General features: G+C 36.8%; 1 protein-coding gene across 1 annotated transcript; it reads right to left on the bottom strand.

Annotated features, from left to right (window-relative positions):
* Positions 1-1,430: 1,430 nt before the first annotated feature.
* Positions 1,431-26,464, bottom strand: dok2 (docking protein 2). Its single transcript, XM_048210321.1, has 6 exons — positions 26,307-26,464; positions 24,276-24,407; positions 23,540-23,707; positions 18,787-18,889; positions 4,652-4,827; positions 1,431-2,620 (listed from the first exon to the last, which is right to left on the bottom strand). Exons 1-6 carry the CDS (start codon positions 26,409-26,411, stop codon positions 1,631-1,633), a joined length of 1,674 nt encoding a protein of 557 aa, XP_048066278.1. The 5' UTR covers positions 26,412-26,464; the 3' UTR covers positions 1,431-1,630.
* Positions 26,465-27,550: the final 1,086 nt, after the last annotated feature.

The raw sequence follows: 27,550 nt of genomic DNA, 5'->3' as shown, positions 1-27,550 counted from the left end.
ACATTACACACTAACTAAAGTTTGAAACATGGGATCACGAAGAACGGGACCTTTAAATTGGATTGCGGGTGCTCATCTGAATACACACGCACACACACACACATATTTACATGATCAATATAATGCAATGTTAATTGCACTGGCAAATAGTGATGCATGTTGTGAATAAGGTGAAATCTATAATAAGCCTAATATATACATTTTTCATGAAAAGAGGTGTTTGCACTTTAAAAAAAAAGAAAGAGTATTCACTTTGAATCACTACTTGCGCTTTTAGCAACTGGTTAAACTGGATTGCGGTTACCCTTTAAAGAGCCAAAAGTGGGCTTGTCTAAATAAATACAATTTGACAAATAAATGTTCACATAAACAATAAAACGCAACGATAATCACAATGATGATAACACTTTAGTATGGGGTACACATATTCACTATCAACTATGACTTTTCCCCTCAGTAAACTCTTAATTTACTGCTTATTAATAGTTAGTAAGGTAGTTGTTGTAGTGGTTAAGTTCAGGTATTGGGTTGGATTAAGTGGTGTAGAATATGGTCATGTAGAATAAGGCATTAATATGTGCTTTATAAGTACTAATAAACAGCCAATATGCAAGCTAATAAGCAACTAGCTAAAAGTGATAATTGTTCTCCATACTGAAGTGTTACCACAATGACAAATAGCGATTTGTGTTGTGAATAAGGTACAGTTTATAAGGAGCCTAATTTACTTAAAAAGGAGTGCTTGTGCTTAAATAAAAATATTAATTATAGGTGATCTTTAAAAATCCAAAAGTATGCTTGTATGAATAAATAAAATTTTTACAAATAACTGTAACCTGATCAACATAATGCTACGTCAATCGCTCTGGCAAATAGTGATATGTTGTGAATAAGGTATAGTCTATAATGAACCTAATTTACATAAAATTAAAAATAGAATATTCATTGCGTAGCGCTATTTTAACTCATTTTGCTTCTGGTTAAACTGGATTACAGGTGTTATTTAAAAATCCAAAAGTGGGCTCATGGGATGCGTTTTGTGAATAAGGTGCTATAATGAGCCTAATTTACATAAAAAGGAGCTCCATTTTTAGCACATTTAGTTATTTGTTAAACTGGTTTGTGGGTGGTTAGAGCATAAGATGCAGGTTTTCACAATTCTCACAATTCTTTATAACTAACAATTGCCAGTTTATAACTCACAATTCTGACTTTTTTCTCTGAATTGCGAGTTTATTTTTCACAGTTCTGACTTTTTTCTCTGAATTGCGAGTTTATATCTCACAATTCTAAGAAAAAAAGTCAGAATACTGAGTTTTAAACTAGGAGTCCCATAAATAAAGTCAAAATTCCGAGTTCATGAAATTCAGATTTTTTTTTTCTCAAAATAGCATTTGCGAGTTATAAAGTCTGTATTGCGAGATATAAACTTCTAGATATAAAAAATCCCTTTTTTATTCAGTAAAGCACTCTGATAACCATTATCCATTCTGCTTATTATTTGATTAAATATTTCATTCATTCATTCACACAATAATATTTCACTTCATTGTCTCTGTAGTGGAGATGCCACATAACTGAGCATCACCAATCATTATGGTTACTCATATATTAGATTCTGAAGCAGTTCTTAGTTATTTTTGTGTGTCACTTTCACCATGATGTTATCATATGGTGAACCGTCTTCCTCCTCACTGTCCCTTTGCTTTGACATCAAGGCTCTCCTGGGAGGTTTAGGAACCGCATAGTCGTCCGCAGAAGCGTTGTACGGGTACTCGTGACCGGTCGGATCCATTACTGTGCCCAACATCTTCCAAGCATGACCTTTGACCTCCTCCGGTTCATCATAGAGAGATGGAGGCACACTTGGGGCCACACCGCAACCTTCCGGTTCATCATAGATGTGCTCCACTTTGTAAGAATTTGTTTTTCTCTTTGTGAAACGGGTTCTGATAGCAGTTTCATCTATAATGTCATAAAGCGGTTCTGTGTTCTCTGCGTTGCCTTTCTTGTCATTTTCACAACTGGGTTCCACTAAAGTAGGTGGAGGGTTTGATGCGGACAAAATGTCTACCATAACATTCTTGGCAATGGTGTCAAAAGGCAGTGAGTAGTCCGAGTCCTCAGGGTTGGAGCATGTGGAACGTCTGTCTATTGGTTCTCTCTTCTCCCCTGGACTTCCCCGATCTGGATCCGGTGCCATGGCCCGGGAATACATCTCATCTTCCGTATTGGCCAAGGGACAGCTGCGGAAGTTCTTGACTTGGCTCTTACGTGGCGGAGGCCTGGTGTCCAGAGTCAGACTCTTGACTCCCGTCAGAAGCTTCTCTGTAGGGGCTTCAAGTCTGGAAAGCTGAGGGTTCTGAGGTGGTTTGGGACAGTCTCTGATTGTTCCGTCAGTCACCATACTGTAGACCGACGGTTCCTCACCTCTCATTCGAGGTGAAGAGGGCATGGGATCTCGCTCCACACTCGATATCTGCTTCACAGGTAAATGGACTCTGTGTAGATTGATGGCGGCCTCTACAGATTGGAAGATGGCGTTGCCTTGTTTTGTGTCGAACTCAAAGTTGCCTTCCCCAGAGTCGCATCTTCGCCCAGCCTCAAAGGAGAATGTTGCCTGTTTATCGAGAAATGATATGTGTAATTAGAAGTTAAATTAGTAGTAAAAAGATACTCCACTCTTTTTAGAATTTAATTTCAATTTAATAAAAAAAAAAAAACTTGAATGGTAGTGTACCTTTATAGCTTTACTGATTGATTGCCAGTGATGGTTTATAAAGTATTTCCCTGCTTAAAAAAATGCAGCTTAAAGGGATAGTTCACCCAAAAATGAAAATTTGATGTTTATCTGCTTACCCCCAGCGCATCCAAGATGTAGGTGACTTTGTTTCTTCAGTAGAACACAAATGATGATTTTTAACTCCAACCGTTGCCGTCTGTCAGTCAAATAATGCTAGCGGATGGGAACTTCTACTATAAGAGTAAATAAAACTTGCACAGACAAATCCAAATTAAACCCTGCGGCTCGTGACGACACTTTGATGTCTTAAGACACGAAACGATCGGTTTGTGTGAGAAATCGAACAGTATTTATATAATTTTTTACCTCTAATACACCACTATGTCCAACTGCATTCATCACTCGATTCGTTTGGTCTGATCGCGCTCTGACAGCGGCAGTGATGTCTCGCGCATATACTTCAATGAGTGCTAGACATCACTGCCGCTGTCAGAGCGTGATCAGACCTTACTAACGAGTGCTGAATGCGGTTGGACATAGTGGTGTATTAGAGTTAAAAAATTATATAAATACTGTTCGATTTCTCGCACAAACCGATCGTTCAATGTGTCGTCACGATCCGCAGGGTTTAATTTGGACTTGTCTATGCAAGTTTTATTTACTCTTATAGTAGAAGTTCCCATCCACCAGCATTATTTGACTGACAGTCGGCAACGGTTGGACTTAAAAATCATCATTTGTGTTCTACTGAAGAAACAAAGTCACCTACATCTTGGATGCCCTGGGGGTAAGCAGATAAACATCAAATTTTCATTTTTGGGTGAACTATCCCTTTAAAGGGAGAGTTCACCCAAAAATAAAAATTATCCCATGATTTACTCACCCTCAAAGCAATGGGTATTTGTCAGAAAAATATCCATATTTAAATCTTTATAAACTAAAATAACTAGCTTCCGGCAGACGGCCTACGCAAATCGAGTAACGGTGGAAAAGTAACCCCTGACCCGACACAATGATGAGTGCAGAAGTGCAGAAGTGCAGAAGATAGAGAAAAACAAAATACCGTTCACGAATTATAAGTCTAAAACAAGAATTTTTAAAGAGAAATGTTGGAGGATTTCGATATAAGAAAAGAGGAGCTTGAGTTTGTTGCCCAGTCCTATTTGTTTAAACCGCAATCTAAGCTTACTCCACTCCTACATCCTGTGTCATACATCGCATCAGGGATTACTCTTGTGGCGTAATATGCTTACTGTCGTCTGCCAGAAGCTATCTATTTTAGTTTATAAAGTTTTAAATATGGATATTTTTCTTACAAAAACCCATTGCTTCGCTTCAGAAGCCTTTATTAACTCACTGGAGTCGTATGGATTACTTTTATGATGGATGGATGCGCTTTTTGGACTTCAAAATCAGGAGTGCCATTCATTACCATTATAAAGCTTGGAAGAGTCAAGATATTTTTTAATGTAACTCCGATTGTGTTCGTCTGAAAGAAGATAGTCATATACACCTAGGATGGCTTGTGGGTGAGTAAATAATTGGATAATTTTCATTTTTGGGTGAACTTTCCCTTTAAATCAGCCTATTGTGGTATGCTGATCTAAGATGGTTTTCTATTTTCCAAATTTATAATTTTTTTATTGAATAAAATATGTTTTCATAGTTTGTTTTGTAATTTAAAGTCATGACAAAATGATTGGGAGGCAATTATTTTCAAGAAACACCCTAGATTTTTTTTTTTTTCCCCACATGAGTGACTGGACATCACTTTAACATCTCATCTAAAGGACTGTGTCTTTTTACAGTATCATCACTATACTGGGGCAAGACTCACACAGAGATCACACACCATGCTTGCCTTACTAACATTAAATGAATGATTGCAGGTCACCGTGAAAGGCATACCTTGTCTCGTCCGAACCTGCGGAGGAAACGGTAGGGCCAGGAGTAGAGAACCTCTCCTGTCTTAGGTTCTTTCAGTAGAAGGCTGTCAGAATCAGTCCGTAACAGCACTGTTCCTTTCAGGCCACATCTCTCAGAAGCCTCTGTGCGCCTCACTGTCACCTTAAAGTCTTTCATTGCTGAAGACAACAGGGAGGAGAAGCTTTATATTAACAATGTGCCAAAAGAACACAATATAAGCCGCTTTACACACAAAGATGCACGCTGATGGAAAAACAGTGGATTTAGCACATGGTCTCCTGAAGGCATATGAGTCTCCTTGCTATATATCTTTAAAAAAAAAATGTATTAGAATCTTTATACAAACGGGGTTTTTACATGTTTTTAACTACTTTGCAAGCAGATGGTATGTATCAGAGGTTACATTCTCACATATGTACAATAATTCAAAGCAGATTTCTTTTAATATGACCATGTAAGCATTATAATTGGTTTTTCGCACAACTGTACAGATTTAGCACATGCACTGCTGAAAAACAAGCATCTTATTAGATGTTCTTGGGTAAGAAAGGTCAACACTCCATTCGTTACTGGTGAACTCCAGGGTGAACTCTGTGGCACGCACGATTCCGCTGCTTCTCCAGAGGGATTGTCTACTGGAGGGCTCGCCATGCAGATGTTTTTCTACACGGGAGCAGACATGGGTGATGAAACTCCATTAATTTCCTGAGGTGAAGTGTCAAAAGGAGATTTTCTGCTTCAGTCAAAAAGAGTCAGCCCAACAGTGTGGGCTATTAATTAATAGGCTCTGCATACATTTATTGCAAATGAGCATGTGAAATCTGCCTATGAACGGTTTCAAGAACAAATCATAATTTAACTTTTGTACTAACATTTATTCTAAATTTATGAAAAATGTAGGAACTGAAACAGTCCATTTCATGTTAGTGAGGCTATTATATATATATATATATATATAATATAACTTCCGTTTTTGTGGTAGCTCTGTATATTTCAATGGCATCACTGTCAAAGAATAATTAGCTGGTGAAGTGGATTTACTTGTTTTAGAGTTAATGAAAGCAAAGTCCCTTTAAGACAAGTCATTTCACTCGGCGGCCATCTTTGAAACGCCTCTCGGGCATCCTGGGCATCATGCAATCTCTTTGAATGGGGAAACATCAAATTCTTTTAAATTTCATATTTGAAATCACCAATGAAATCTAACAACAACCGGCTCATAAATTTAGTTTCTAAATGCTCGAATCATGACAAAAAAAATATATTTTTCAGGCTGGATCAAGATAATGCGCATGCGCAGACCTAAATGTTTCTATAGAAACCGGTGATTCTAACAGCCGCTGCAATGACGCGATGACTTTACCAGTCGGCGATTGGCTCTTGTTTAGAAGGCGGGACTTATTCCGCCATATTGCGCGTTACACTTTCTCCCATTCAAAGCAATCATGTGAATACATGTGACATGTCTTGTTATTCTATAGTCTTTGATGAAAGTTATCAGGAGCATTATTATGTTTAAAGCAAATGTCTTAACAAATGTCAGTACACCGGGAAGATTTTAAAATGAGCTCTGTTCATTCATAAATATGTAAGATCGCTGTGGAAATATTATAAACTGGAAGACAAAAGACAACGAGTGCAGCGCTGAAAAAGAGGCAGAGCTACATAAGCGGTGTGTTCCAAATGGCATATATCGCCCTCCGAAGGGCACTTCGGAGTGAAAATAACCATGGTCGCCATGTTGAAGGGTCGTTCCAAACCGAAGTGCTCAAAACTGGCCACTTCAAAGGGCCCTTCAGAATGAAGGATTTCGAAGGGTACAACTGATGGACACTTCGGGCCCCCATGATCCTTTGCACAGGGAAGTTGTTTGACATCACAGAATGCGTACAAAAGGCTCGGAGTTGGATTTGAACAATAAATGTATTTTTCTATACTACTGTAATGTTTATACGAGTTAGATTTGGTACATTATTATGGTCAAAATGACATTGATTAAGGGAGCTGTAAAGTATTTTTGTTTAAGTACAGTCCATTCAAATGTTTAAAATTCATAGATACAATATAGAATTTGGTGCGATAAACCAAAAATAAATAAATATATAAACTAATGTTAAACAAAGGGCGCAGCTTGCACAATCTACTGCTCCTTGATTGTCACGTTAAGATGACGCAGAAGTGCGTTCCAAAACAAGAGTTTTTTTGACCCCTGCACCCTTCATCCCTTCGAAGCTCTCACTCTAGAGGGTAAACCCTTTGAAGGGCTTAGGGCATAGGGATTAGCCCTTCCGAATGGAACGCAGGGAAGGTCTACAGACTGAACACTTAATACCAAAGTCCCTTTAAGACAAGTCATTTCACTCGGCAGCCATCTTTGAAACTCCTCTCGGGCATTCAAGTGCAGCTTCTATCTCTTTGAATGGGGAAACATCAAATTATCTAAAGCTGTTTGCCAAGCTTTCGATTAAATTTCAGATTTGAAATCACCAATGAAATCTGACAACAACTGTCTCATAAATTTAGTTTCTAAACGCTCGAATCATGACAAAAAACTGTATTTTTCAGGCTGGATCAACCTAATGCGCATGCGCAGACATAAATGCGTGTCCCTATGTTTCTATAGAAACTGGAGCTTCTAACGGCCGCTGCAATGACGCGATGACTTTACCAGTCGGCGATTGGCTCTTATTTAGAAGGCGGGACTTATTTCGCCATATTGCGCGTTTCACTTTCTCCCATTCAAAGCAATCATGTGAATACATGTGACATGTCTTGTTATTCTATAGTCTTTGATGAAAGTTATCAGGAGCATTATTATGTTTAAAGCAAATGTCTTAACAAATGTCATTACACCGGGAACACGAGTGACGCGTCTTGTGTTATTCTATAGTCTTTGTTAATACGCATGTGCATGATGTCATCATTTTCACAAATTTGCGTTTTTGTAGTTTACACAGAGATAATAACAGTATTGTTTTAAAAAACGTGCACTTTGAAACCCATTTTCAAAAATGTGCATTTTCAGGCCCCCAAAACGCTGTTGTCATGTAAATGAACAGCCAAAACACATAAAAAGATTTCCATTTTTAGTCAAAAATGGTGTCATGTGAACAAATTTGTGTGTGTACACACGTTGTGAATTAGGCGGAAATGTTTCATGAGTAATTCTTCTGTGTGTATAAATACAAATCCATGCAATTATTAGTGAATGAGACCCAGTGATCTTGATACTAATTTTTTTGTTAGGGGAGATAGAGGGACAGAAACAGAAACAACAAAGGAAGTCAAGGGTTCTGAACCTCTAGGTCAAGACCTTTGGTCGCCTGAGATATAGCTACAAGTATTTCTTCATGCCATCCTTCGTTTATGCCAAGGACTAAAACTCTGTTGCATAACTCTGTTGATAAAGACACTAGAAAGGGGAAGAGGGAGAAAGACAAAGAGAATGACAAAGAGTGCGATGTGGTTTGGAGGTATCTTTTTCCGTTTGAAAAATGTGGCTACTCCAGCCACAGTCAAACTTCATTGAGAGGAAGTGTGCCTTTGCAAAGACAATACTAGCTTCTGTTTGCAGCTGTCAGAACAGAAGCGAACACTCCACACCTCTCAGCAAATGAAAAAATGACACTTCCTGCAAAAGAACAAAAAAGCCACAGTATATACAGACTAGTGTAAAAATGTAACAAGAGACGCATTTCCACATTTGCATCCTGTTGTCACTGAGCAACAAGTGGTAAGATTCAAATGCTAGATTCTCTCTCTCTCTCTATTGCTCTACACTTGGCATTGCACCAAATTTACGGCAACTGTTTTGTGGTTGTAACCCCCCATTTCCACATCACTTTCCACATGACCTCATTTGCATAACATTCTCACATATTTTATCTCCTTCTCCCTCCAGGTGTGTGTTATGTTCAGGAAGTTGTAAAATCATAAATGTACATTTGATGTAACAACCCATTTCATGTAGGCATATATACTGTATAGAGTAGGGTCTAAAAGTCTGAGCGCACTTTCACTGCACGGCAGCATAAGCAGAGAACTTTATCAGATAAGATGAAGGATTTCTTGTGGCATCCAATAAGATTTGCTAGTAGAAGGTTACTAGGCTACTGGTCAAGAATAAGGTTACGACCAGCCAGAGAGAAACCCTTTCCTAAAAAAGCACTGAAATATAAGTTTTCCTCTCATCTCATATTTTTACGTCACTATCTCCCTTCAGGGGCTCCGTAATTTCTTGATTCATAAAGGTGAAGCGATATATATATATATATATATATATATATATATATATATATATATATATATATATATTAGTATTTTTTTCAATTTTTTATTCTTATAATAAAGTCGCAAAGCATAATTTACTCACCACTATGTCATCCAAGATGTGTATGTCTTTCTTTCTTCTGTTGAAAAGAAATTATGGTTTTTGAAGAAAACATTCCAGGATTTTTCTCCATAGAGTGGACCTCAATGGATACCAGTCGGGTTGAAGATCAAAATTGCGGGTTTCAGTGCAGCTTCAAAGGGCTCTACATGATCCCAGCCGAGGAATAAGGGTCTTATCTAGCGAAACAATCTGTCATTTTCTAAAAAAAAAAAAAAATTTGTATACTTTTTAAAGGGATAGTTCACCCAAAAATGAAAATTATCCCATGATTTACTCACCCTCAAGCCATCCTAGGTGTATATGACAACCTTTTTCAGACGAACACAATCCGAGATATATTTTAAAATATCCTTAGTCCTCCAAGGTTTATAATGGTTGTGAATGCAACCCACATTCTGAAGAAAGAAAAAATGCATCCATCCATAAAAAAATAATCCATACGGCTCCAGGGGATTAATAAAGGCCCTTTAGAAGCGAAGGGATGTGTTTTTGTAAGAAAAATATCCATATATAAAACTTTATAAATTCAAATATATACGAGCTTCCAGCAGACGACCGTACACATATTGCGCACGTCAATTTGGGCGGAAGAGCGACCTTTGACCCCAACGCAATGACGAACGTGGAGGCGAAGAGGAGAGAGCAAAACAAAACACTGGTCACAAATCAGAAGTCTAAAGGATTTCAATATAAGAGAAGAGGAGCTTGAGTTTGTTAACCAGCCGTATTTGTTTGAACAGCGAGAGGCGTCAAAGCTTACGATACTCCAACATCCTGCGTCATACATCGCGTCACGGGTTACTCATTTGGCGCTAGTCAACTTGCGCATTCTGCGTGCGGTCGTCTACCGGAAGCTCGTTATTTGAATTTAAGTTTTATATATGGATATTTTTCTTACAAAAACACATCCCTTCACTTCAAAAGGCCTTTATTAACCCCCTGGAGCCGTATGGATTACTTTTTTTATGGATGGATACATTTTTTCTGTCTTCAGAATGTGGGTTACCATTCACAACCATTATAAAACTTGGAGGACTAAGGATATTTTGAAATATATCTCGGATTGTGTTTGTCTGAAAGAAGATAGTCATACACCTAGGATGGCTTGAGGGTGAGTAAATCATGGGATAATTTTCATTTTTGGGTGAACTATTCCTTTAGTCACAAATGCTCGTCTTGCACTAGCTCTGCGATGCGCCACACATTACTTAATCACACTGGAAAGGTCACACGTGAGGCAGAGGAAGTACCGCGGTAGGGCGAAAAACTCATTTTCACATTGTTGTGTTACCTTTTTTTTTTTTTTTTTGTAAAGGCCGTTTGACATATGCCCTGTCCAAATACCCACACTTGCAGTCTTTGCACTTTACCACTTGTCAGCTGATGTATTTCCTGTATTTGGCTCAAGTGTTCAAGTAGGCGTGAAGATTGCAATTGTGTACAGAACTTTTGATTACCCGAAGGGACACACTTATAGTGTTACAAAAAATGCAAGTGTTTACAGAGGTTTTTTTTTTAACTATTATTTTCAAAACTTTACATTTAAAAAAAAAAACTTTTAAATGTCTGTTCAGTGGTCACTATTTTAACAGAAAACACAATATAAAAATTGTGGTGCTTTTAATTAAGTGATAAAAAGCAGTTGCAAATGTTGTACAAAATACACATAGGCTACACATCTTTGTACTACAGAAGCCCTAAATTGCCATGGATTATTATTATTATTTTTTCTATCTTGATTTCTTGTGATCACGACTTTTCTCGTGATCTCGAGAAAACAAAAGTTGTTTTCTGGTGATCACAACTTAATTTTCTTGTGATCTCAACATAAAAGTTCTTTTTACAATGATTGATTCTGAAACACACTGTACCCGGAGTCTACTGTTGCTATAGTAACGAACGCATCTGATCGACGGATAAATCATGCGCTCTTATATCTTGTGGATATTTGAGAAAAATGTTTACTTCGCTTAATAATAAAGTCTACAATAAATAAATAAATATAGGCTAATCAATCACTGTTCAAATAAATGTATGCTAAACATTTTATTTGTGTAATTAACATGTTTAAATGATCAACAGAGCATTCAACACTTCAAGCGCAGGCGGAGTGCCTTCAGAAGGATGCCAGATTATTCTATAAAAACTTTTAGAGCTGCTTGGATTAAACCCACTTTATTTTCCTCATTCTTTTGAAATAAAATTATATTACATAATGTGTTTGTTATTTTTGCTGTGATATCATGTGTGTTAAACTGTCTTCCTCCTCCTAGCTCTTCCATTAAAAAGAGGTGCAATACTCCAGATTTCCAAAAAACAAAACTTTAATACAGTTGATATAGGCTAAATCAATCTTGGGATGCTGTTTGAGAAGAGTGTTTATGTGTATGTGTGTGGTTTCCTACAAAGAAAAGTAGACAATACAATAGGTGACATCAAAATTGGTTTTAAGAAGCAATATATCTCACCGAACGCTATTGCGGTAGTGAAACTGTGATGAGTCATGCATCTAGCAGTCAGATACAGTTTCAAGCAAAATAATCATATTCAAGCATATAACAGTTAAGTTAATTACTTAACGCACACAATACTGCACAAAATAAAGCGATCACGAAGACTCTCTGTCCGATATTCGTACAATCTGGGCCGATATTAGGGCCCTATAAAATCCGTTTTATTTTTTTTCCCAAATTCCGTTCAATTTTTTCCCAAATTCGTTTCTTCCGTTTTAATTTTTCTGGATTCCGTTTTATTTATTTTTTGACTCCATTTTAATGGTTAAATTAAATTTTAGTAATCAAAAAGCATGTCTAATTTATTGAAATAATGAATCTTGTCCAATTTACCAACAATTTAATAAAAGTTTAACAAAGAAATTACATTTTTTTAGGGCCCTACGTTTTATTCTTTCCCCTCAAATTTAATTTTTACCAAATTCTGTTTTCTGGATTCCATTTTAATGGTTTAATTCCATTTTAATAATCAAAAAGCATGTCTAATTCATTGAATTCTTAAAAACAACAATATTAATTACAAAATATATTTTTTTCAGAAGTTCTGTTGTGTATTTAAATTTTTCTGGCAATCAAATTAACGCATACCATTTAATTTATCTTTTAATCATGAAATTAAACTTTTTTGTCAAACAATGTGCTGCACAACAGAGCTGTACTGTTAAAATTAAAACATGGATTAAAACATTTATTATTAAATTAATTTATCTAAATTCTACTGTACAACAGTAATATGTTTATGTCAAGTTAAATCGAACTTTTATTTTGACGGTTTGCCTAGAGCTTTGAGTTTCTCTGTGACGGTAGTTTTCTCAAATGAAGCGATTAAATGCTGATGAAGTGACTTTCAGAGCAGCTCTGGAGATGAATTCGCGCGTTCATATAATGAGGCGACAGAGGACGAAAACACTGCGAGCGTCGCACGTGCGCCCCCGCGCGAGAGTGTGTGAGGTAAATGAAACTGCGCTTCCGCATCATTCATTTCAGAGTCACACAGGCATGCAGGATTCATGTTTAAATAGTCTTTTTGCGGTTTAATATTCAGTCACTAGTCCAGTGCTTCCCACACACAGACTTTACTTGGGTGGGCCGCCCACATATAATAACGGCCGCCCAAGTATATTCGGAGACACATTTTTGCTTTTATTATTTTTATCCTCTTATACTTTTATATCCGCGCAAGATTATGAAACCATCTGTCGTTTCGTACCTGCTCGTTATGTCAGAACTATTTACTCCCACTAACATTCAAACGGGCGCTGCATTTTGCAAAGTCACAAGGGGGCGCTGTTGCGCGTCCAACAAGCTCACGCGACAGCGCTTCAGACTACAGCTGTTTCTCAATTCCAAGAACGCAGAGAACAGACTTGCGTTCTTGTGGAGTCCGGTCTTGCCAGGCGACCTTGAAAGAACGATCTCGGAAGGACGCGAGGACAGAGAACGCATCATTTGAGAATTGAGATGTGCTGCGATCTTGTTGCTCAAATGACCGTCCCAGCATATTATAAGTGGCTAATGCACAATAAATACAACATAACATCACAAACAATTGTCATAACCTGTTAAAAAAATTATTTCATATTATTATAGACATTGTTTTCATGTTTCAATTTTGTTGAACAGTTTTGGAGAATTTGATGTTTCCCCATTCAAAGAGATAGGAGCTGCATGATGCCCAGGATGCCCGAGAGGTGTTTCAAATATAGCCGCCGAGTGAAATGACTTGTCTTAAAGGGACTTTGTTCTCAATCAATGAAAAGCGCAGATTTATGCCAAGTGATTGCTAATGAACTCAAGTTGATGAATTATTACAATGTCTACTTTATGGCCTTTATATAAAATGTTTTAAACGATTGTAAGAATCTGAAGGATCGGCCTGCAATAGTACAGACATTTCAAAATAAGAGTACCGGTGTATTTCGGGCTTGTTTATAATTAAAAGTCACACGCTAAGTTTTTTCTTTTTCTTTTGGGCATTATTGGTATTTTGGTTACACAATAAATTGTATTTAATTTGATTTCCATTTAATTCATAGTAAATTATTGTAGTCTCGCCCACAGGAAGAAAACACTAAGAACATTATTTGACAGATATATTATTCATTTTATAAATTTTACTAGTAAAATCTGTGTCCCATTCACTGAGAGAGACAATATATGACAGCAAGGAGAACATAGGAAAATGTAAACCATTTAAATGCTGTAATTTTGCATAATTTACAATGCATAATAATGCATAATATTAGTATGTAATTAAATGTAATATGCTATGTAATTAAAATGAATTTCAATAAATAAAAATACTGTTAAAAATCACACATTGTTTGTCACATGTAGTAGATCATTTTTGTGCCGTGGGTAATAGGAGGATTTTTCACCCGGCTACCACCGCAAGTATATTTCAAACCTGTGGGAAGCACTGTAGTCTATATCGCTATTTAATTTATGTGTACTGACCTGCTTTTAATTCATTCATCAAAAATTTTATATATTTGTTATATAGTAAATTCCGTTTTTATGACTGGATTCCGCGATTCCGTCCGCGATTCTGTGATCGCGGAAATTATAGGGCCCTACAATATGAACTAACACAGTATACGCACCCTATCAGTTATATTTGGCACATTTGTGTAACTTAGAGCAGTGATTAAGTCGTGATAACGAGAAAACAACTTTATCTGGAGATCATGAGACAATAAGTTGTGATCTCGAGAAAAAAAGATAGAAAAAATAATAATAATCCGTGGCCATTTAACGTTAGAGCTTCTGTACTGCACCAATAAAATGTGCAACACTTTATGTTGTACTATCAAATTACATGTAATGTCTAATTAATTTAACTTACAGTGCAATGTTTTCAAATGACATCTCGCGATTTAAGGACACATGAATTCTCAAACATAATGCATGATGGGATACGCTTATCCTCAAATACCGCTCCGAAGCCATATTCGAGATAGTGTGGGTTTAGTGTGTGTCAAAGACACTGCACTTTGGCATTTTAAAGACATGGGACAGTCTTGCGCACTTACTCACTGTTGCGTGCACGTGCTCTCAAGTGGCCAAGACCTGAAGTGTGGGTGTTTGGACAAGGCGTATGTCTTTGCATGTTCGCTTTGTAAACACTTGCTCAGTACTTCCGCACACGTCACATGTGACCTTTCCAACATGATTATGTAATGCGTGGTGCATCGCAGAGCTAGTGCAAGAGGAGCATTTGTGGTTAAAAAGTGTATAATTTTTATTCTTTTTTTATTTAATGGCTGGGATTGTGTAGAGCCCTTTAATGCTGCAGTGAAACTTCGTTTTGGACCTTCAACCCGTTGTACCTCATTGAAGTCCACTATATGGAGAAAAATCCTGGAATGTTTTCCTCAAAAACCTTCATTTCTTTTCGACTGAAGAAAGAAAGACAATCATCTTGGATGACATGGGGTTGAGTAAAATTTTAATTCTGAAGTGAACTAATCCTTTAACTTGATGAAAAGTGACATTTATAATGTTACAAATCTGTTTCAAATAATGCTATTCTATCTAAAAAATGTATTACGTTTTCCACAAAAATAAATAAATAAATAAATAAAAATAAGCAGCACAACCATTTTCAGCATCAGTAAGAATAAGAAATGTTTCTTGAGCAGCAAATCATCATATTAGAATGAATTCATCTCCAGAGCTGCTCTGAAAGTCACTTCATCAGCATTTAATCGCTTCATTTGAGAAAACTACCGTCACAGAGAAACTCAAAGCTCTAGGCAAACCGTCAAAATAAAAGTTCGATTTAACTTGACATAAACATGATTGTCACTGAAGGATCATGTGACAATGAAGACTGGAGTAATGATGCTGAAAATTCAGCTTTGCCATCACAGGAATAAATTATGCTTTAAAATATTAAAACTTTAAAAAAAAACACTCAATGTGATTATTTTATTGAGTGATAGGCAGTGGGTTCAATCAGTGACATTATTAGATTTGCTATACGGCGTCTGCCCGTCACCTCCTCAACCTGCTTCCCTTAGTGTGTTTTTACACGTAGAAAAGGCGAAAATTGAATTACACCATCCAGTTTTTTTTCCCTGAACGATGATGCGAGTTCCTATTTCAATTCCTGATTCAGCGTGAATGACCTACAATGGCGACATTTTTCAAAATTACGACGAAAAATCAAAATGCTGCCCTAACGTCACTAGCAGAATAAACAAACCAGAGATAAACGTGACATAAACAAACCAAACTAGAACTAAACATGACGTGATGGCAGCTTCACATTTTCTATATCTACCGCCTTGATGGCAGGCAAGTCTTTCAATTCAGTAGAAAAATCACTCCTCTTCATAACTTAAGGATCACGTCTAACATAAGTGGTGATTTTTGTTTATCTTTTGAAATAGTATCTAAACCGCTACAATACAGACTTTCCTCTATGTCTTCCATTCTGTTTTTGAACTTCCTGCCATCTATTAGAATTTTGCGTGTCATCAGAACCACGTGATTGGAAACAAGCTATATGCATTAATTCATGCTTAACTAATGCGCAGATGATCTTAAGTTATTGTTTGACTCATGAAGAACTAAACCATTAATAATTACTGCATCAGCATCTAATAAATCTGACTGAGAGATTGTTTCTATTAAATGAGTCATCACAGATTAATTCCCTACATCTACTATTAAAGGGTTAGTTCACCCAAAAATGAAAATTCTGTCATTTATTACTCACCCTCATGCCGTTCCACACCCGTAAGACCTTCGCTAATCTTCAGAACACAAATGAAGATATTTTAGTTGAAATCCGATGGTTCAGTGAGGCCTCCATAGGGAGCAATGACATTTCCTCTCTCAAGATCCATAAAGGTACTAAAAACATATTTAAATCAGTTCATGTGAGTACAGTGGCTCAATATTAATATTATAAAGCGACGAGAATATTTTTGGAGCGCCAAAAAAACCAAAATAACGACTTATTTAGTGATGGCTGACTTCAAAACACTGCTTCATGACGCTTCGGAGCACAAATGAATCAGTGTGTCGAATCATGATTCGGATCGCGTGTCAAACTGCCAACGGCTTAAATCACGTGACTTTGGCGCTCCGAACAGCAGTTTCGACACACTGATTCATTTGTGCTCCGATGCTTCCTGAAGCATTGTTTTGAAATCGGCCATCACTAAATAAGTCGTTATTTTGGTTTTTTCGGCGCTCCAAAAATATTCTCGTCGCTTTATAATATTAATATTGAACCACTGTACTCACATGAACCGATTTAAATATGTTTTTTAAAAGTACCTTTATGGATCTTGAGAGAGGAAGTGTCCATTGCTCCCTATGGAGGCCTCACTGAGCCATCGGATTTCAACTAAAATATCTTAATTTGTGTTCCGAAGATTAACGAAGGTCTTAGGGGTGTGGAACGGCATGAGGGCAAGTAATTAATGACAGAATTTTCATTTTTGGGTGAACTAACCCTTTAACTAATAGCGTAAATTAATGTGTCAATGTGTTGAATCTGAGATCCAAAAAAAATGTACTCTTTTTTTGAATCTATCATGTGGTTTAAGATACTATGAGATCTGCTATGTGGTTTACAGTTTGTAAGTCTCACTAATTTCAACACAGGGTTTATTTTGACCGATTTGTTAATATATGAATTGTGTTTGTTGTGAAAATGGTGAATCCTGAGAAATATTTTCATGTACTACACAAAGCTGTAGTTTCACAGTTCACCTTCTGATCATATAATTCCTTGTGCACCCTGTTACCCTGCTGTCGCTTGACAGAACAAGGCCTTCTGATATTTAAAAATGAAACAGATGGATTTTATAAACCGTCTGAATCTGAAACTCCCCCAAGCCCAATACATTCCAAAGAGGAGAAAGCAACAGAACGCTGAAGCTCAGAAAGACATATGGGCTAAATTTTTGCAGACAAAAAAAGAAGTCAATTAGTGTAATGAGATCATTTAAACGCTATTTCTGAATGCGGCCACATATAGTAACACAATCATCCATGATTAAACAGTCAGGGTTGTATTCATATGCCCAATGAAGTTCGACTGGCTGGAGCAGATTGCCTGGCACCTGCGCTGCATCAGTGATGTATGTTTTTTGTACTTCCACTTCTCCTTTTGACTGTCATCAGGCCGAGAGCCACAATATGAAACATGTCCACTGAGGACTTTTATCTGGCTTTGGGAATGTGTTTTGGTTATTTTTTGTTTATGTTCATTAGTCTGTTTGTAATAATATTGCACAATGCTACTGTTTTTCTTTTTTGATCAAATATGCAGTCTTAGTAGCCTACATAAAAGACTTCTTTCAAAAACATTAAAAACTTTTAACAACCCCACAGTTTTGAACAGCAGTTTATATAAACATAAATTTGTTGAAATGAGATTTTGAATCCAAGAATTCCAATGTAGACTCAGATATTTGGACCTCACTGTATTTACTGTACATGTTTACATCTTCAAATGTTGCAATATTTTAAAATAATGATTAGAATTTGATTGATGAAATCAGATTATTTGGAATCAGACACAGCTTTGATATATTAATGAGAAAATATGTGCACAGTCTGTTAAAAAAAAAAGGCAGCTAGGCAGTTGTTTTGTGTAACTGCAAAAGAGCTAATGTTCTAAATGACAAGGTACACTAAACTAACCACAAAACAAACAGCACTTACCCATCATTATTGAAGAATTAAAAATAAAAATAGATGTAAAGGAAGTCAAATAAGGTGCTGAACCATCTTTGAGAACAGCAGGATATTGCGCATTTACAGAGGTGGTCAATCTGCTAACAAGGCGGACACTTGTGTGATATTTTTTTCCACCACAAGTGAACAAAGATGAGCCACAACTTTCCACTACGTAATAGTGGAATGAAGAAGTAACTCTTGGTTCACAATATTCACAGCACAAAACGAACCAGAGGTGTCAGACTAGAGAACAAGCCAATCTCATAAACATGTCAGCAGTGTAAAAACGGTGCACCTAATCGGTAAGAATTGACCTCTGTTACTGCCATGAGTTTGACTTTCTGTTTGTCTTTTTCACAGAAACTGGCATATGAGCTTGCTTTGTGACCTTTTTAAGGTACTTTACCAGCTCATCCATCTGAGCAGTGCCATATACGTGTGCGTTCATAAAATTAGTAAACAAAATAATTCCAAAACAACTATTGTTTTGTAAATACTGTACACTTTCTTACCAGTTTCTCTGCTGCAGTAGAGGGTGTTGTCCGCCATTGTTACATCTTCATATTCACCATGTAAACTGTTTCCTCTCACTGCTCCTCTGTCTGCCCAGCTCATCTACAATGAACCCAAATATATACGGCAGTTTATAACAGGCATCACAAAAAAATAGTAAACCCTAAAGTTTTGTCTAGGGGATTTTGGTGTAGCATGACAGATCCACTCCAGTGTTATCATTGACTAAAAATAAATCTACTGAAAAACATTTTTGTTAATTGAAATAAAACTGAAAATAAAAATATAAATAACAGATAAACAAAAACTTAAAGTGCTTACTGAAATAAAGCTAAAACAAAAAATAAATTGACTATTTATAAATATTTAAAAAAAAATATTAAGAATGTCAAAATAATCATATAGATGCTTCATATATATGCATTTCATAGTTCATGTACACTTTTATCCTGAGTCTCGACTCTTCTGAAAGAGCAAACAGCTGAGCTCAAGGCCATTTGTTCTATATTACAGTAAATATCGATTACTTTATTTTGATGGTCCCCTTAAGACATTTTGTTGACTATAAGTAACATTGCCTACATGTCAACTAACGACCATTAGGGAAGTACAGCATGTTTCTGGATCAACAGCTTTGTTGATCCTGGAACAACTTTCCAATCAACCAATCAGATTTGAGGGACAAGTTCACAGTTTAAGTCAAGTTTAGGCTTACAACCAGGGTGAGGTGCTTCTACATCAGTGTTATTCAGCTATAATTTTCCTCTGATTATAGGGATAACTTATGGGTAGGGTTGGGTTTAGGGGTAGGGAAAGGATTAGGACTAAATTTTCAGACAGGAATGTTCTTCAAGGATCAACAAAGTATGTTGATCCAGGAACATGTCTTACTTGGCAAAATCACGGTGACCCTCTCATTAGAGTAGGCCTGTTAGTAGAGTATTAGTACACTGTCTGCTTAGTATCTGCTAACACTTTATTTTGATGGTCCCCAACAGTCTACTGACTATAGGTAAATTTGCAAGTACAAGTCAACTTATTCTACTAACCCAAACCCCTTATTCTACTAACCCTAACAGTCTACTAATACTCTATTGAGAGTTAATTGACATAGGTACAAAGTTACTTATATAAAGTTACCTATATATAGTCAGCAAAATATCTAAAGGAAACCATAAAAATAGAGTGTAATCTATTTCTTTTTTTATTAAATATATAGTCTTTGGGATGTGCTGGAGTAGAATTTACAAAATGTTCGACTCTTGGCTAATGGTTGTGAATGAGGGGCCACGTTTTGAAGTCAAAAATAATCATCCATCCTTAAAAAAAGTAATCGATACGACTCCAGGGGGTTAATAAAGGCCTTCTGAAGCGAAGCAATGCATTTTTGCAAGAAAAATATCCATATTTAAAACTTTATAAATCCAAATAACTAGTTTCCAGCGCACAACTGTACGCAGAATGCTCAAGACGACTTGCACCAAATGAGTAATCCTCTGATGCGATGTATGACGCAGGATGTGGGAATGTTGTAAGCTTAGTCGTCTCTCGCTCTTCAAACAAATAGGGCTGTGCAACAAATTTAAGCTCCTCTTCTCTTATATCAAAATCCTCTGAAATTTCTCTTTAAAAATGATCGTTTTAGACTTTTAATTTGTGACCGATTATTTGTTTTGCTCTATCCTCTGCGCCTCGCGTTTGTCATTGCGTTGTGCATCAGGTCAAAAGATACTATTTCGCCTCAAATTGACTTGCGCATTCTGCATACGGTCGTCCGCCGGGAGCTATTTATTTGAGTTTTAAATATGGATATTTTTCTTACAAAAACGTATCGCTTCACTTCAGAAGAGCTTTATTAATCCCCTGGAGTTGTATGGATTCATTATTTTTTACTTCAAAACGCACACCTTGGAAGACTAAGGACATTTTTAAATATATCTCTGACCATGTTCATCTGAAATAAGATAGTCATATACACCTAGGATAGCTTGAGGGTGAGTAAATTATGGGGTAATTTTCATTTTTGGGTGAACTAACCCTTTAACCCCTATAGTTATATTACCCAGTATTGTCTTAGATACGTACATGTACAGTAAAATAAAGTGCAACCCAAAAATTGATGCATCTCTTGATGGAAATATTACAACATTTATTTCCATCAAGAAGTGCATCAATATTTGGTCAAGATCTTGTATTGACAATGCAAGAGGTGAGCACTCTGTGAAGTCTACTCCAGCACATCCCAAAGATTTTCATTGAATTTAAGGTCTGGACTCAGAGGTGGCAATTCATATGTGAAAAGGATTCTTCATGCTCCGCCCCAACCATGATGAATCTTGACATTGTCGTCCTGGAATATGACCATAATGTGTCTTCCTACATGGTTGTTTAAGAAATGAAAAGCTACACACTCCATCAGTTAGGGTTTGACGAACTGTTGCCAAACATATAACATGCTAATAATCAGTGTAATAATGATCCAATCATAGACTCTTAGCATTTGCCTATTTAAATCCAGACAGCGACTGATCAGCTCTGATATGGTAATCACAGGCAACTGTAGGAATTGCTCAAACTGTCAGATTTATCTGCGCAACAGAGTTGCAGGTTACAACTTTAATGTCCAGTATAAAATCTGGGTCCTGAATAAAAACTGTTGAGAACCATGCACAGTCCTAAAGCAATCACAATTACAGCTACAACAATTATACATCAGCAAAATATGCTCTTTTTTTCACACTGTTAGTATTTTATCTGCAACGGTCATCAACACTTGTATGTGCTATGGAAATTCTCTTTACACTTCTTTATTTTTGCACCAGCTGAAATGCAGTTTAACTTCACCACATGAGATTTGGACAATTGGCCTTTGTTGAGTAACCACACAGTGAGCCAAGAAACACTCTCCAAAACTGTGCCAAAGTGATCATATTATGTTGCACAAAAGAAACCTTCACAGCATAAAGCCGTATTCATTTCCCCCAATGCATTACACCAAGCGCTTCTATTCCACACAGCGTTCCTCATTCAACATGCACAACACAGCTTCTACTGTTGGCTTTCTGTAGCACCTCTTCAGATTCTAATTCTGAAAGACAGCAGGCTTTTTTAGGAAAAGCTAAAAAGCTGGAGAAATCATACATAATTTCAACATTCCCATTAGTTTATTTCAATATGGGTCTGCCTTGGCCTGTTGGTAACATGAATCAATTAATCAGTATCAGAACACCAGTAACTAATAGATAGAATTAATATGACAATTCATAAAAAATGAAAACTTTTACCTTCTGTCTGTGATACTGATTAATTGGCCATGTTGCCAACAAACCAAGACCAGTATTGCGCCTTGACCCACATATTGAAATTATTGTTTCCCAGGGTAGGGATTTGAACAGATCTCTAAGGGTGCTTTCACACTTGCAGTTGAGTTCGAAACAGGGCACGTTTCACATGAAAAACTGGTAATCTTAAAGCTGTCTTGCGAACAGGGGTACCGAACCCGAGACTACCTGTAGGAGGTGGTCTGAGATCGGTTCCACTGGATCGGTGGCGTGATTTGCCTGAATGTGAAAGCAACTCAGATTCGAGTGCACACTCGTTCAGGAAATAAAGTAAGCAATTTTGCATCCTGTCTGCTACCTCAATTCAAATGCAGGAATCAAATTGGAGTTTTAAAGGCATTCTCATTTCAATTCTGAATGGTGCACAATTCTTGCTGGACAACAATATCCGAAATTAAAAAAATCCATAGCCTACAGGAGGAAACCCAGCTATATCTAGGGACCAAAACATCATTTCAACCACTCAGAACCTCCTAAGCACTCTAGCATCTCTCACATTTACTTCAGGTGTCCATTAAAGGTGTTAAAATGTAGTTCAAGTGGATATGGACCTAAAGAGAAGAATGTAATATAAGGATTTTAGCTCAATCAAAAGAGTGTGGGGTCAGGCCATCGGGTGGGTCATAATACAGTACTGCTGTGAGTGCTGAAATGAGAAGTTATAAGTAGAGAACCTTTCATAACAGTTGACTCTTTGAGTACAGGCCCCTTTGCTCCAAACATACTGTCATAGTTCATGTAATGTCAAAAAGCATTTACTCTGACTCATGGCTAGTGCAGAGCAAGAGCAAGGTTCTGAATGTTGCAACTGTCTGATGAGAGCTTATACCTCTAGCATCCATTAAGTCAATGTTACTTGGCATTTACTTCCTTTTTTTGAACTATAACGGTCACCCACAGCATAGCACATGCATGGTACAATGAGATATGAAAACAACTTCCCTTCTTTAAAGATAGAAAAAAAAAAAAAAAACATGTCTGCCAAATTCATGGGAAACAGAAGTTCTTCTTTGCACAAGCATTAACTAGCAGCATGAGGAGTTCTGTGATTCACACGAGCAAGTTTCTGAAGCTTTGAAGCTTTTACATTTGCTGATGTGACAAAAAACCCTGGCGAACCACTGCAATTTGAATCCTCACGTCTGCAGAAAATTTAACATATGGAGCTGACAAACTTTCAGCAAAGATAGAAGGCAGAAGTAACAAGAAGGCAACAAGAGTTTCAAAGTACAAACGCAACTGTGGTTACAAAGCCAGCAACACAAGAGAGGACAAAACCTGGAAACTTTGATGTAACCGTTCTACACTGTTGCAGTCCGGTTGTCAAGTGAGCTGTTACACCACAATATTCTATAACAGGAAAAAATACTGGAAAGAGACGATCACACAATTTAAATTCAGCGTTAAATACCGGAAAGGCGATTTCACACAGTTTCTGGATCCAGTCATCCAGTTCAGCTGTCTCAACGGCGAAAACAAATGTCTTTTCTGTTGTTTCCACCAAAAAGGGTCCACAATCCCGTGGACAGCCTTCGACATCAGATTCCGAAACACGAATGCAGTCGTTCATTTTTATCACCTGTAAAAAACAAGAAACTCAGGAATTGAGGTTTTAAAAAAAATGCTTGCCAATAAGTGGACAAAAAAGCTTTAAGTCAAACGTTTAGACAGCCTATATACTCAATATGCATTTTGACTGCTTAAATAATCTGAGGTGAATCTGTATCATACACATCAGAACAATTTAAATATGCTCCAGATTTGCCATTTGGGTGGGCGGCTTGATGTTTGAGCATTTTCTCTCTCTCTCTCTTTCCTTTTTTTTTTTTTTTTTTTTACCCCAGACCTACACATCATGTAAATACTTTAATTTCAGAAGATAGCTTTTTTCTTGACAATCATTTTTTGGGGATATGGTATTTTTTGTTCGTCATATCTCATAGCAGAAATGGGAACAGATTTAATGGTACTTCCTGCGAACTGTTTGCACATGTCCGCCCACACATAAGTCATGTGTATGACCCCTCACAGAGTTTGATTGTTTGTGTTCCGTGGCACATCAAGGAATTACATGACTGTCAGATTCACCACATCTTATTTATGTTCGCAGTACAGGGAAAATCTGAGCTCCACGGTTTGTTGTTTACCTTTTTGTTTTCCTGTTTGCGGTTGGCTTTCTCCAGCGTGCTGCCAGCTCCATCTTTAAACTCAAAGAACTCAAGCCGGGAGATGGAGCAGGAGCTCTCTCGGTACAACACGGACCAGACCTTTCGCCATTTCTGAAAGAGAAAGAAGATGAATGGAAAGTTATGTAAACTGTGATGCTTTTACTTACGTATTCTTGTAGGCATGAAGAAATTAGATAAAAAACTAATGGACCTTATTACATTTCAGGATGTCTACTATCAACTAACATTAAGCCTCTAATGAAAATATGACTTATTATTAAAAAAAAAAAAATGTCTTGTGACATCTTGTCTCACATGTCAGTGAGTAAGCTTAATCATTGCGTAGACCTGGATAAATCTGTCACAAGTTTCATTTCACCTGGCATGTAGAAAATCTACTGTGACATGCAAAAATCAATTTTAATATTAAAAACTGCTTCTGTAACTGCACTCATACTCAGTATAAGCACATCAAGGTGCCACATCTTACCCACTGACACACTTTATCCCACGCTCCCTCATAGTAAACCGAAAGTAATATTTATAATGTCAGCAATCCAAAGAATAACCATGTTTTTGCAATTTAGCTTGTGTTTAACCTTAAAATTGGAAGTGGTTAAAGGCAGAAATACCCCAAGTGCTTCCTAAAATAAGGGCAGCATTGTTTTTATTGGAAAAGACCAATAAAGATTTTTAAATGAAAAGCAAACAGTCAAACTATGTCCAAACTAAGTCCAGTTTAAAATTGGTGCCTATGGTTGGATCATGAGGGCATCAATTGATAGTATTTAAAGTGTGAGATTCCTCAGTCAGGAAATACCCATAATAAGAGAATCTCTGTGGTACGGATATGACCGACCATTTCAGAGAAATTCATGGCCTCAAACAACACATAATCTATTACAGATGCAACATGCTCCTTATGGTTTCCTAAAGAGACAGCCCTGATCCTATTGCTAACATTAGCTCACTTTAATGGACTCCAGCAGCCCATAAGTCCTCTAAATTATGCCAACAGGATAATTCTGTATTGCAGTCCCATATGGTGGAACCAACACTATTATCAGTAGCATCAATCAAAATGAAGTGAAAATGGTTTTAGATGAGAATATTAGCGTGTTAAAGTGGATCACGCTCACAGTTCAGGAAGTTGTTCATGACACTGCCAGTGAGCTTAATATGATTCATGAATTTCTCTCTTATTGTAATTACTCTATAGATATAGAGTATTTGCCGACAAACATGTGGTTCAAATTAGGCAAAGTGAAAGCAGCTAATTGAAATTTATAAACCAAGCCTATCACGCTTGATTTGTATAATACAGAAGTCCTCTTTTGATGACATATTTATCTATTTAATTTGATTGACTTCGGAATTGGAATAGAATTCCTGGCACTACTAACATGCATATTGCAAGACACCCTTATAAAGACATGAATGTCAAATCTCCATCAGTCATTGATAAGTCTTTAGTATTGGGTATTGATTCAAATAATAACCAATTCAATATGTTCCCCAGGGGTTTAAAAAAGAAAAGCAATTCCTTTTCATGAGGCCTTGATGTTTAGGTAGGTATTTTAAACCAAATTTGCACACTTATCAACAATGTTTTGTTACTGTTATTATTTTATATTGTATTCTTTCATCTTTCTGGCTTTGCAATTTTACGAACAACTGCAGACAAAATTTTGGGTGTTATACAGGAAATAAAGAAGGGGCAACTGTCCAGTTGTGTTTTGACATAATAAAAAGTAGACATGCATCCATCAAAAGGGTTTACACAATATTCACGGATTTCATTATTTTGCGGTAATTTATGTAATGGAGCAGCTACATCCTGCACTCAGGCCAGCTGATTTAAGCCTTTATTTTGTGCTATGACAATACTTACAGACAGACCATCATTGTCCTCAAAAACATCCACGCTGAAAGAACACGTTCTTTGATTTTTGTCTCTTAACGTTCCTTCAGCTGGAAGCCCCCTGGTAAATAAAACACGTTCTGTCTTACCTTCCCAAAGCGCTGCTGTTGTAAATACAGCATCCCCTTCTTTCTAATGTCCTCCTCCATTTTTCTCGGTCTTGTCTCCGACCCAGCTCCTAGAGACTGTCTCATCTAGCGTAACATACTTCTTCTACTGAACTTGCTTATGACGCAAACAGCATCTCCAAGTTCCGCCATATCTACTTCCTGTATAGCCCAAAAGAGTTGACACTTCTTTGCAGAGCTGTGCAAGAGAGTGTGTCGAAGCCACAATGATTACTCAAGATCATGAGTTTCCTCACGTTATGTTGTACTAAAACTAAAGGAAACAATAACGCTATTTAAATTTGAAAACATTTTAAACCCATTAAACTCATTAAACACAAAGAAATTGGGCAAATAAAAGAATTTTACATTTTTAGGTTGATTGCACAAGGCCTGAGGATATTGCTGTCTCATATTATTATTATTTTCTTTTTTTGAAAATTTAAATTGTTATTCATTTCCAAAGTATTCATCAAGCAGGTAATGTAAGGAGAGTCACTGATTTATATTTGTCACATAAGAGCTATTTTAGGATCTGAGGTCTTATTTTTTCAGGGTCTGTGGTCAACTGCATACTTCCTGTTCTACGGTGTGTCAAGTTTCCATCACACACACACACACACACACACACACACACAAACACACACACACCAACTTAACAGCAAGACAGCGATGGGTACTTATATTGACCACTGCCTGCAGTTCTCCAGTTGTCTCAATCGTTAACTTTGTCTTGCATATTAAATCATTTACTTTATTTAATGAACAACAGGCTAATAATAGGTTTGTGTAACTAGATAATTAGCATGTGTGCATTTATTGTTGTGTGGCTTATGAGTTTCTGTAAAGAAAATAAATAGTGAAAAACACTTGTATGTGCTTTTGTAGTATTGGTTACACAATAAAGGCCTTTGATATAAAATGTATTTAATTAAATATGTTTAATCATCATATAATGACCCAATGCCAGTACTATTCACTCATTAGGCCTCTGCCTTTTGGCCTGCAACATTAATGCAACACAGCTGTCAGACATAAAAACAAACCCCTTTTCTCAAGGATTGTTTGTATTTAGTTGACCAAAATCAAACAGATTTTTCTAAAGAAAAAGATATTTTAAAGAAAAATGGATACTTGCCTGTGTAAAAGTTGCCACAATGATAACAACAGAATGCTGTTTGTATTTTCCGTCGAGCTATATGATCACTAAAATGTTTTAAAGAAGA

The sequence above is a fragment of the Megalobrama amblycephala genome, linkage group LG12, assembly GCF_018812025.1.
Source record: "Megalobrama amblycephala isolate DHTTF-2021 linkage group LG12, ASM1881202v1, whole genome shotgun sequence".
Lineage (NCBI taxonomy): Eukaryota > Metazoa > Chordata > Actinopteri > Cypriniformes > Xenocyprididae > Megalobrama > Megalobrama amblycephala.
The sequence above is the reverse complement of the archived record's forward strand: the minus strand, read 5'-3'. Positions and strand labels throughout refer to the sequence as shown.

Coding starts and splice junctions, on each gene's coding strand:
- dok2 (XM_048210321.1), bottom strand. CDS start 26,411: ATGAGACAGTCTCTAGGAGCTGGGTCGGAGACAAGACCGAGAAAAATG. Junction 23,708..24,275: donor GCAAACAGGAAAACAAAAAG/GTAAACAACAAA, acceptor TGTTTTTTACAG/GTGATAAAAATGAACGACTG. Junction 2,621..4,651: donor GCAGGTTCGGACGAGACAAG/GTATGCCTTTCA, acceptor CTCGATAAACAG/GCAACATTCTCCTTTGAGGC.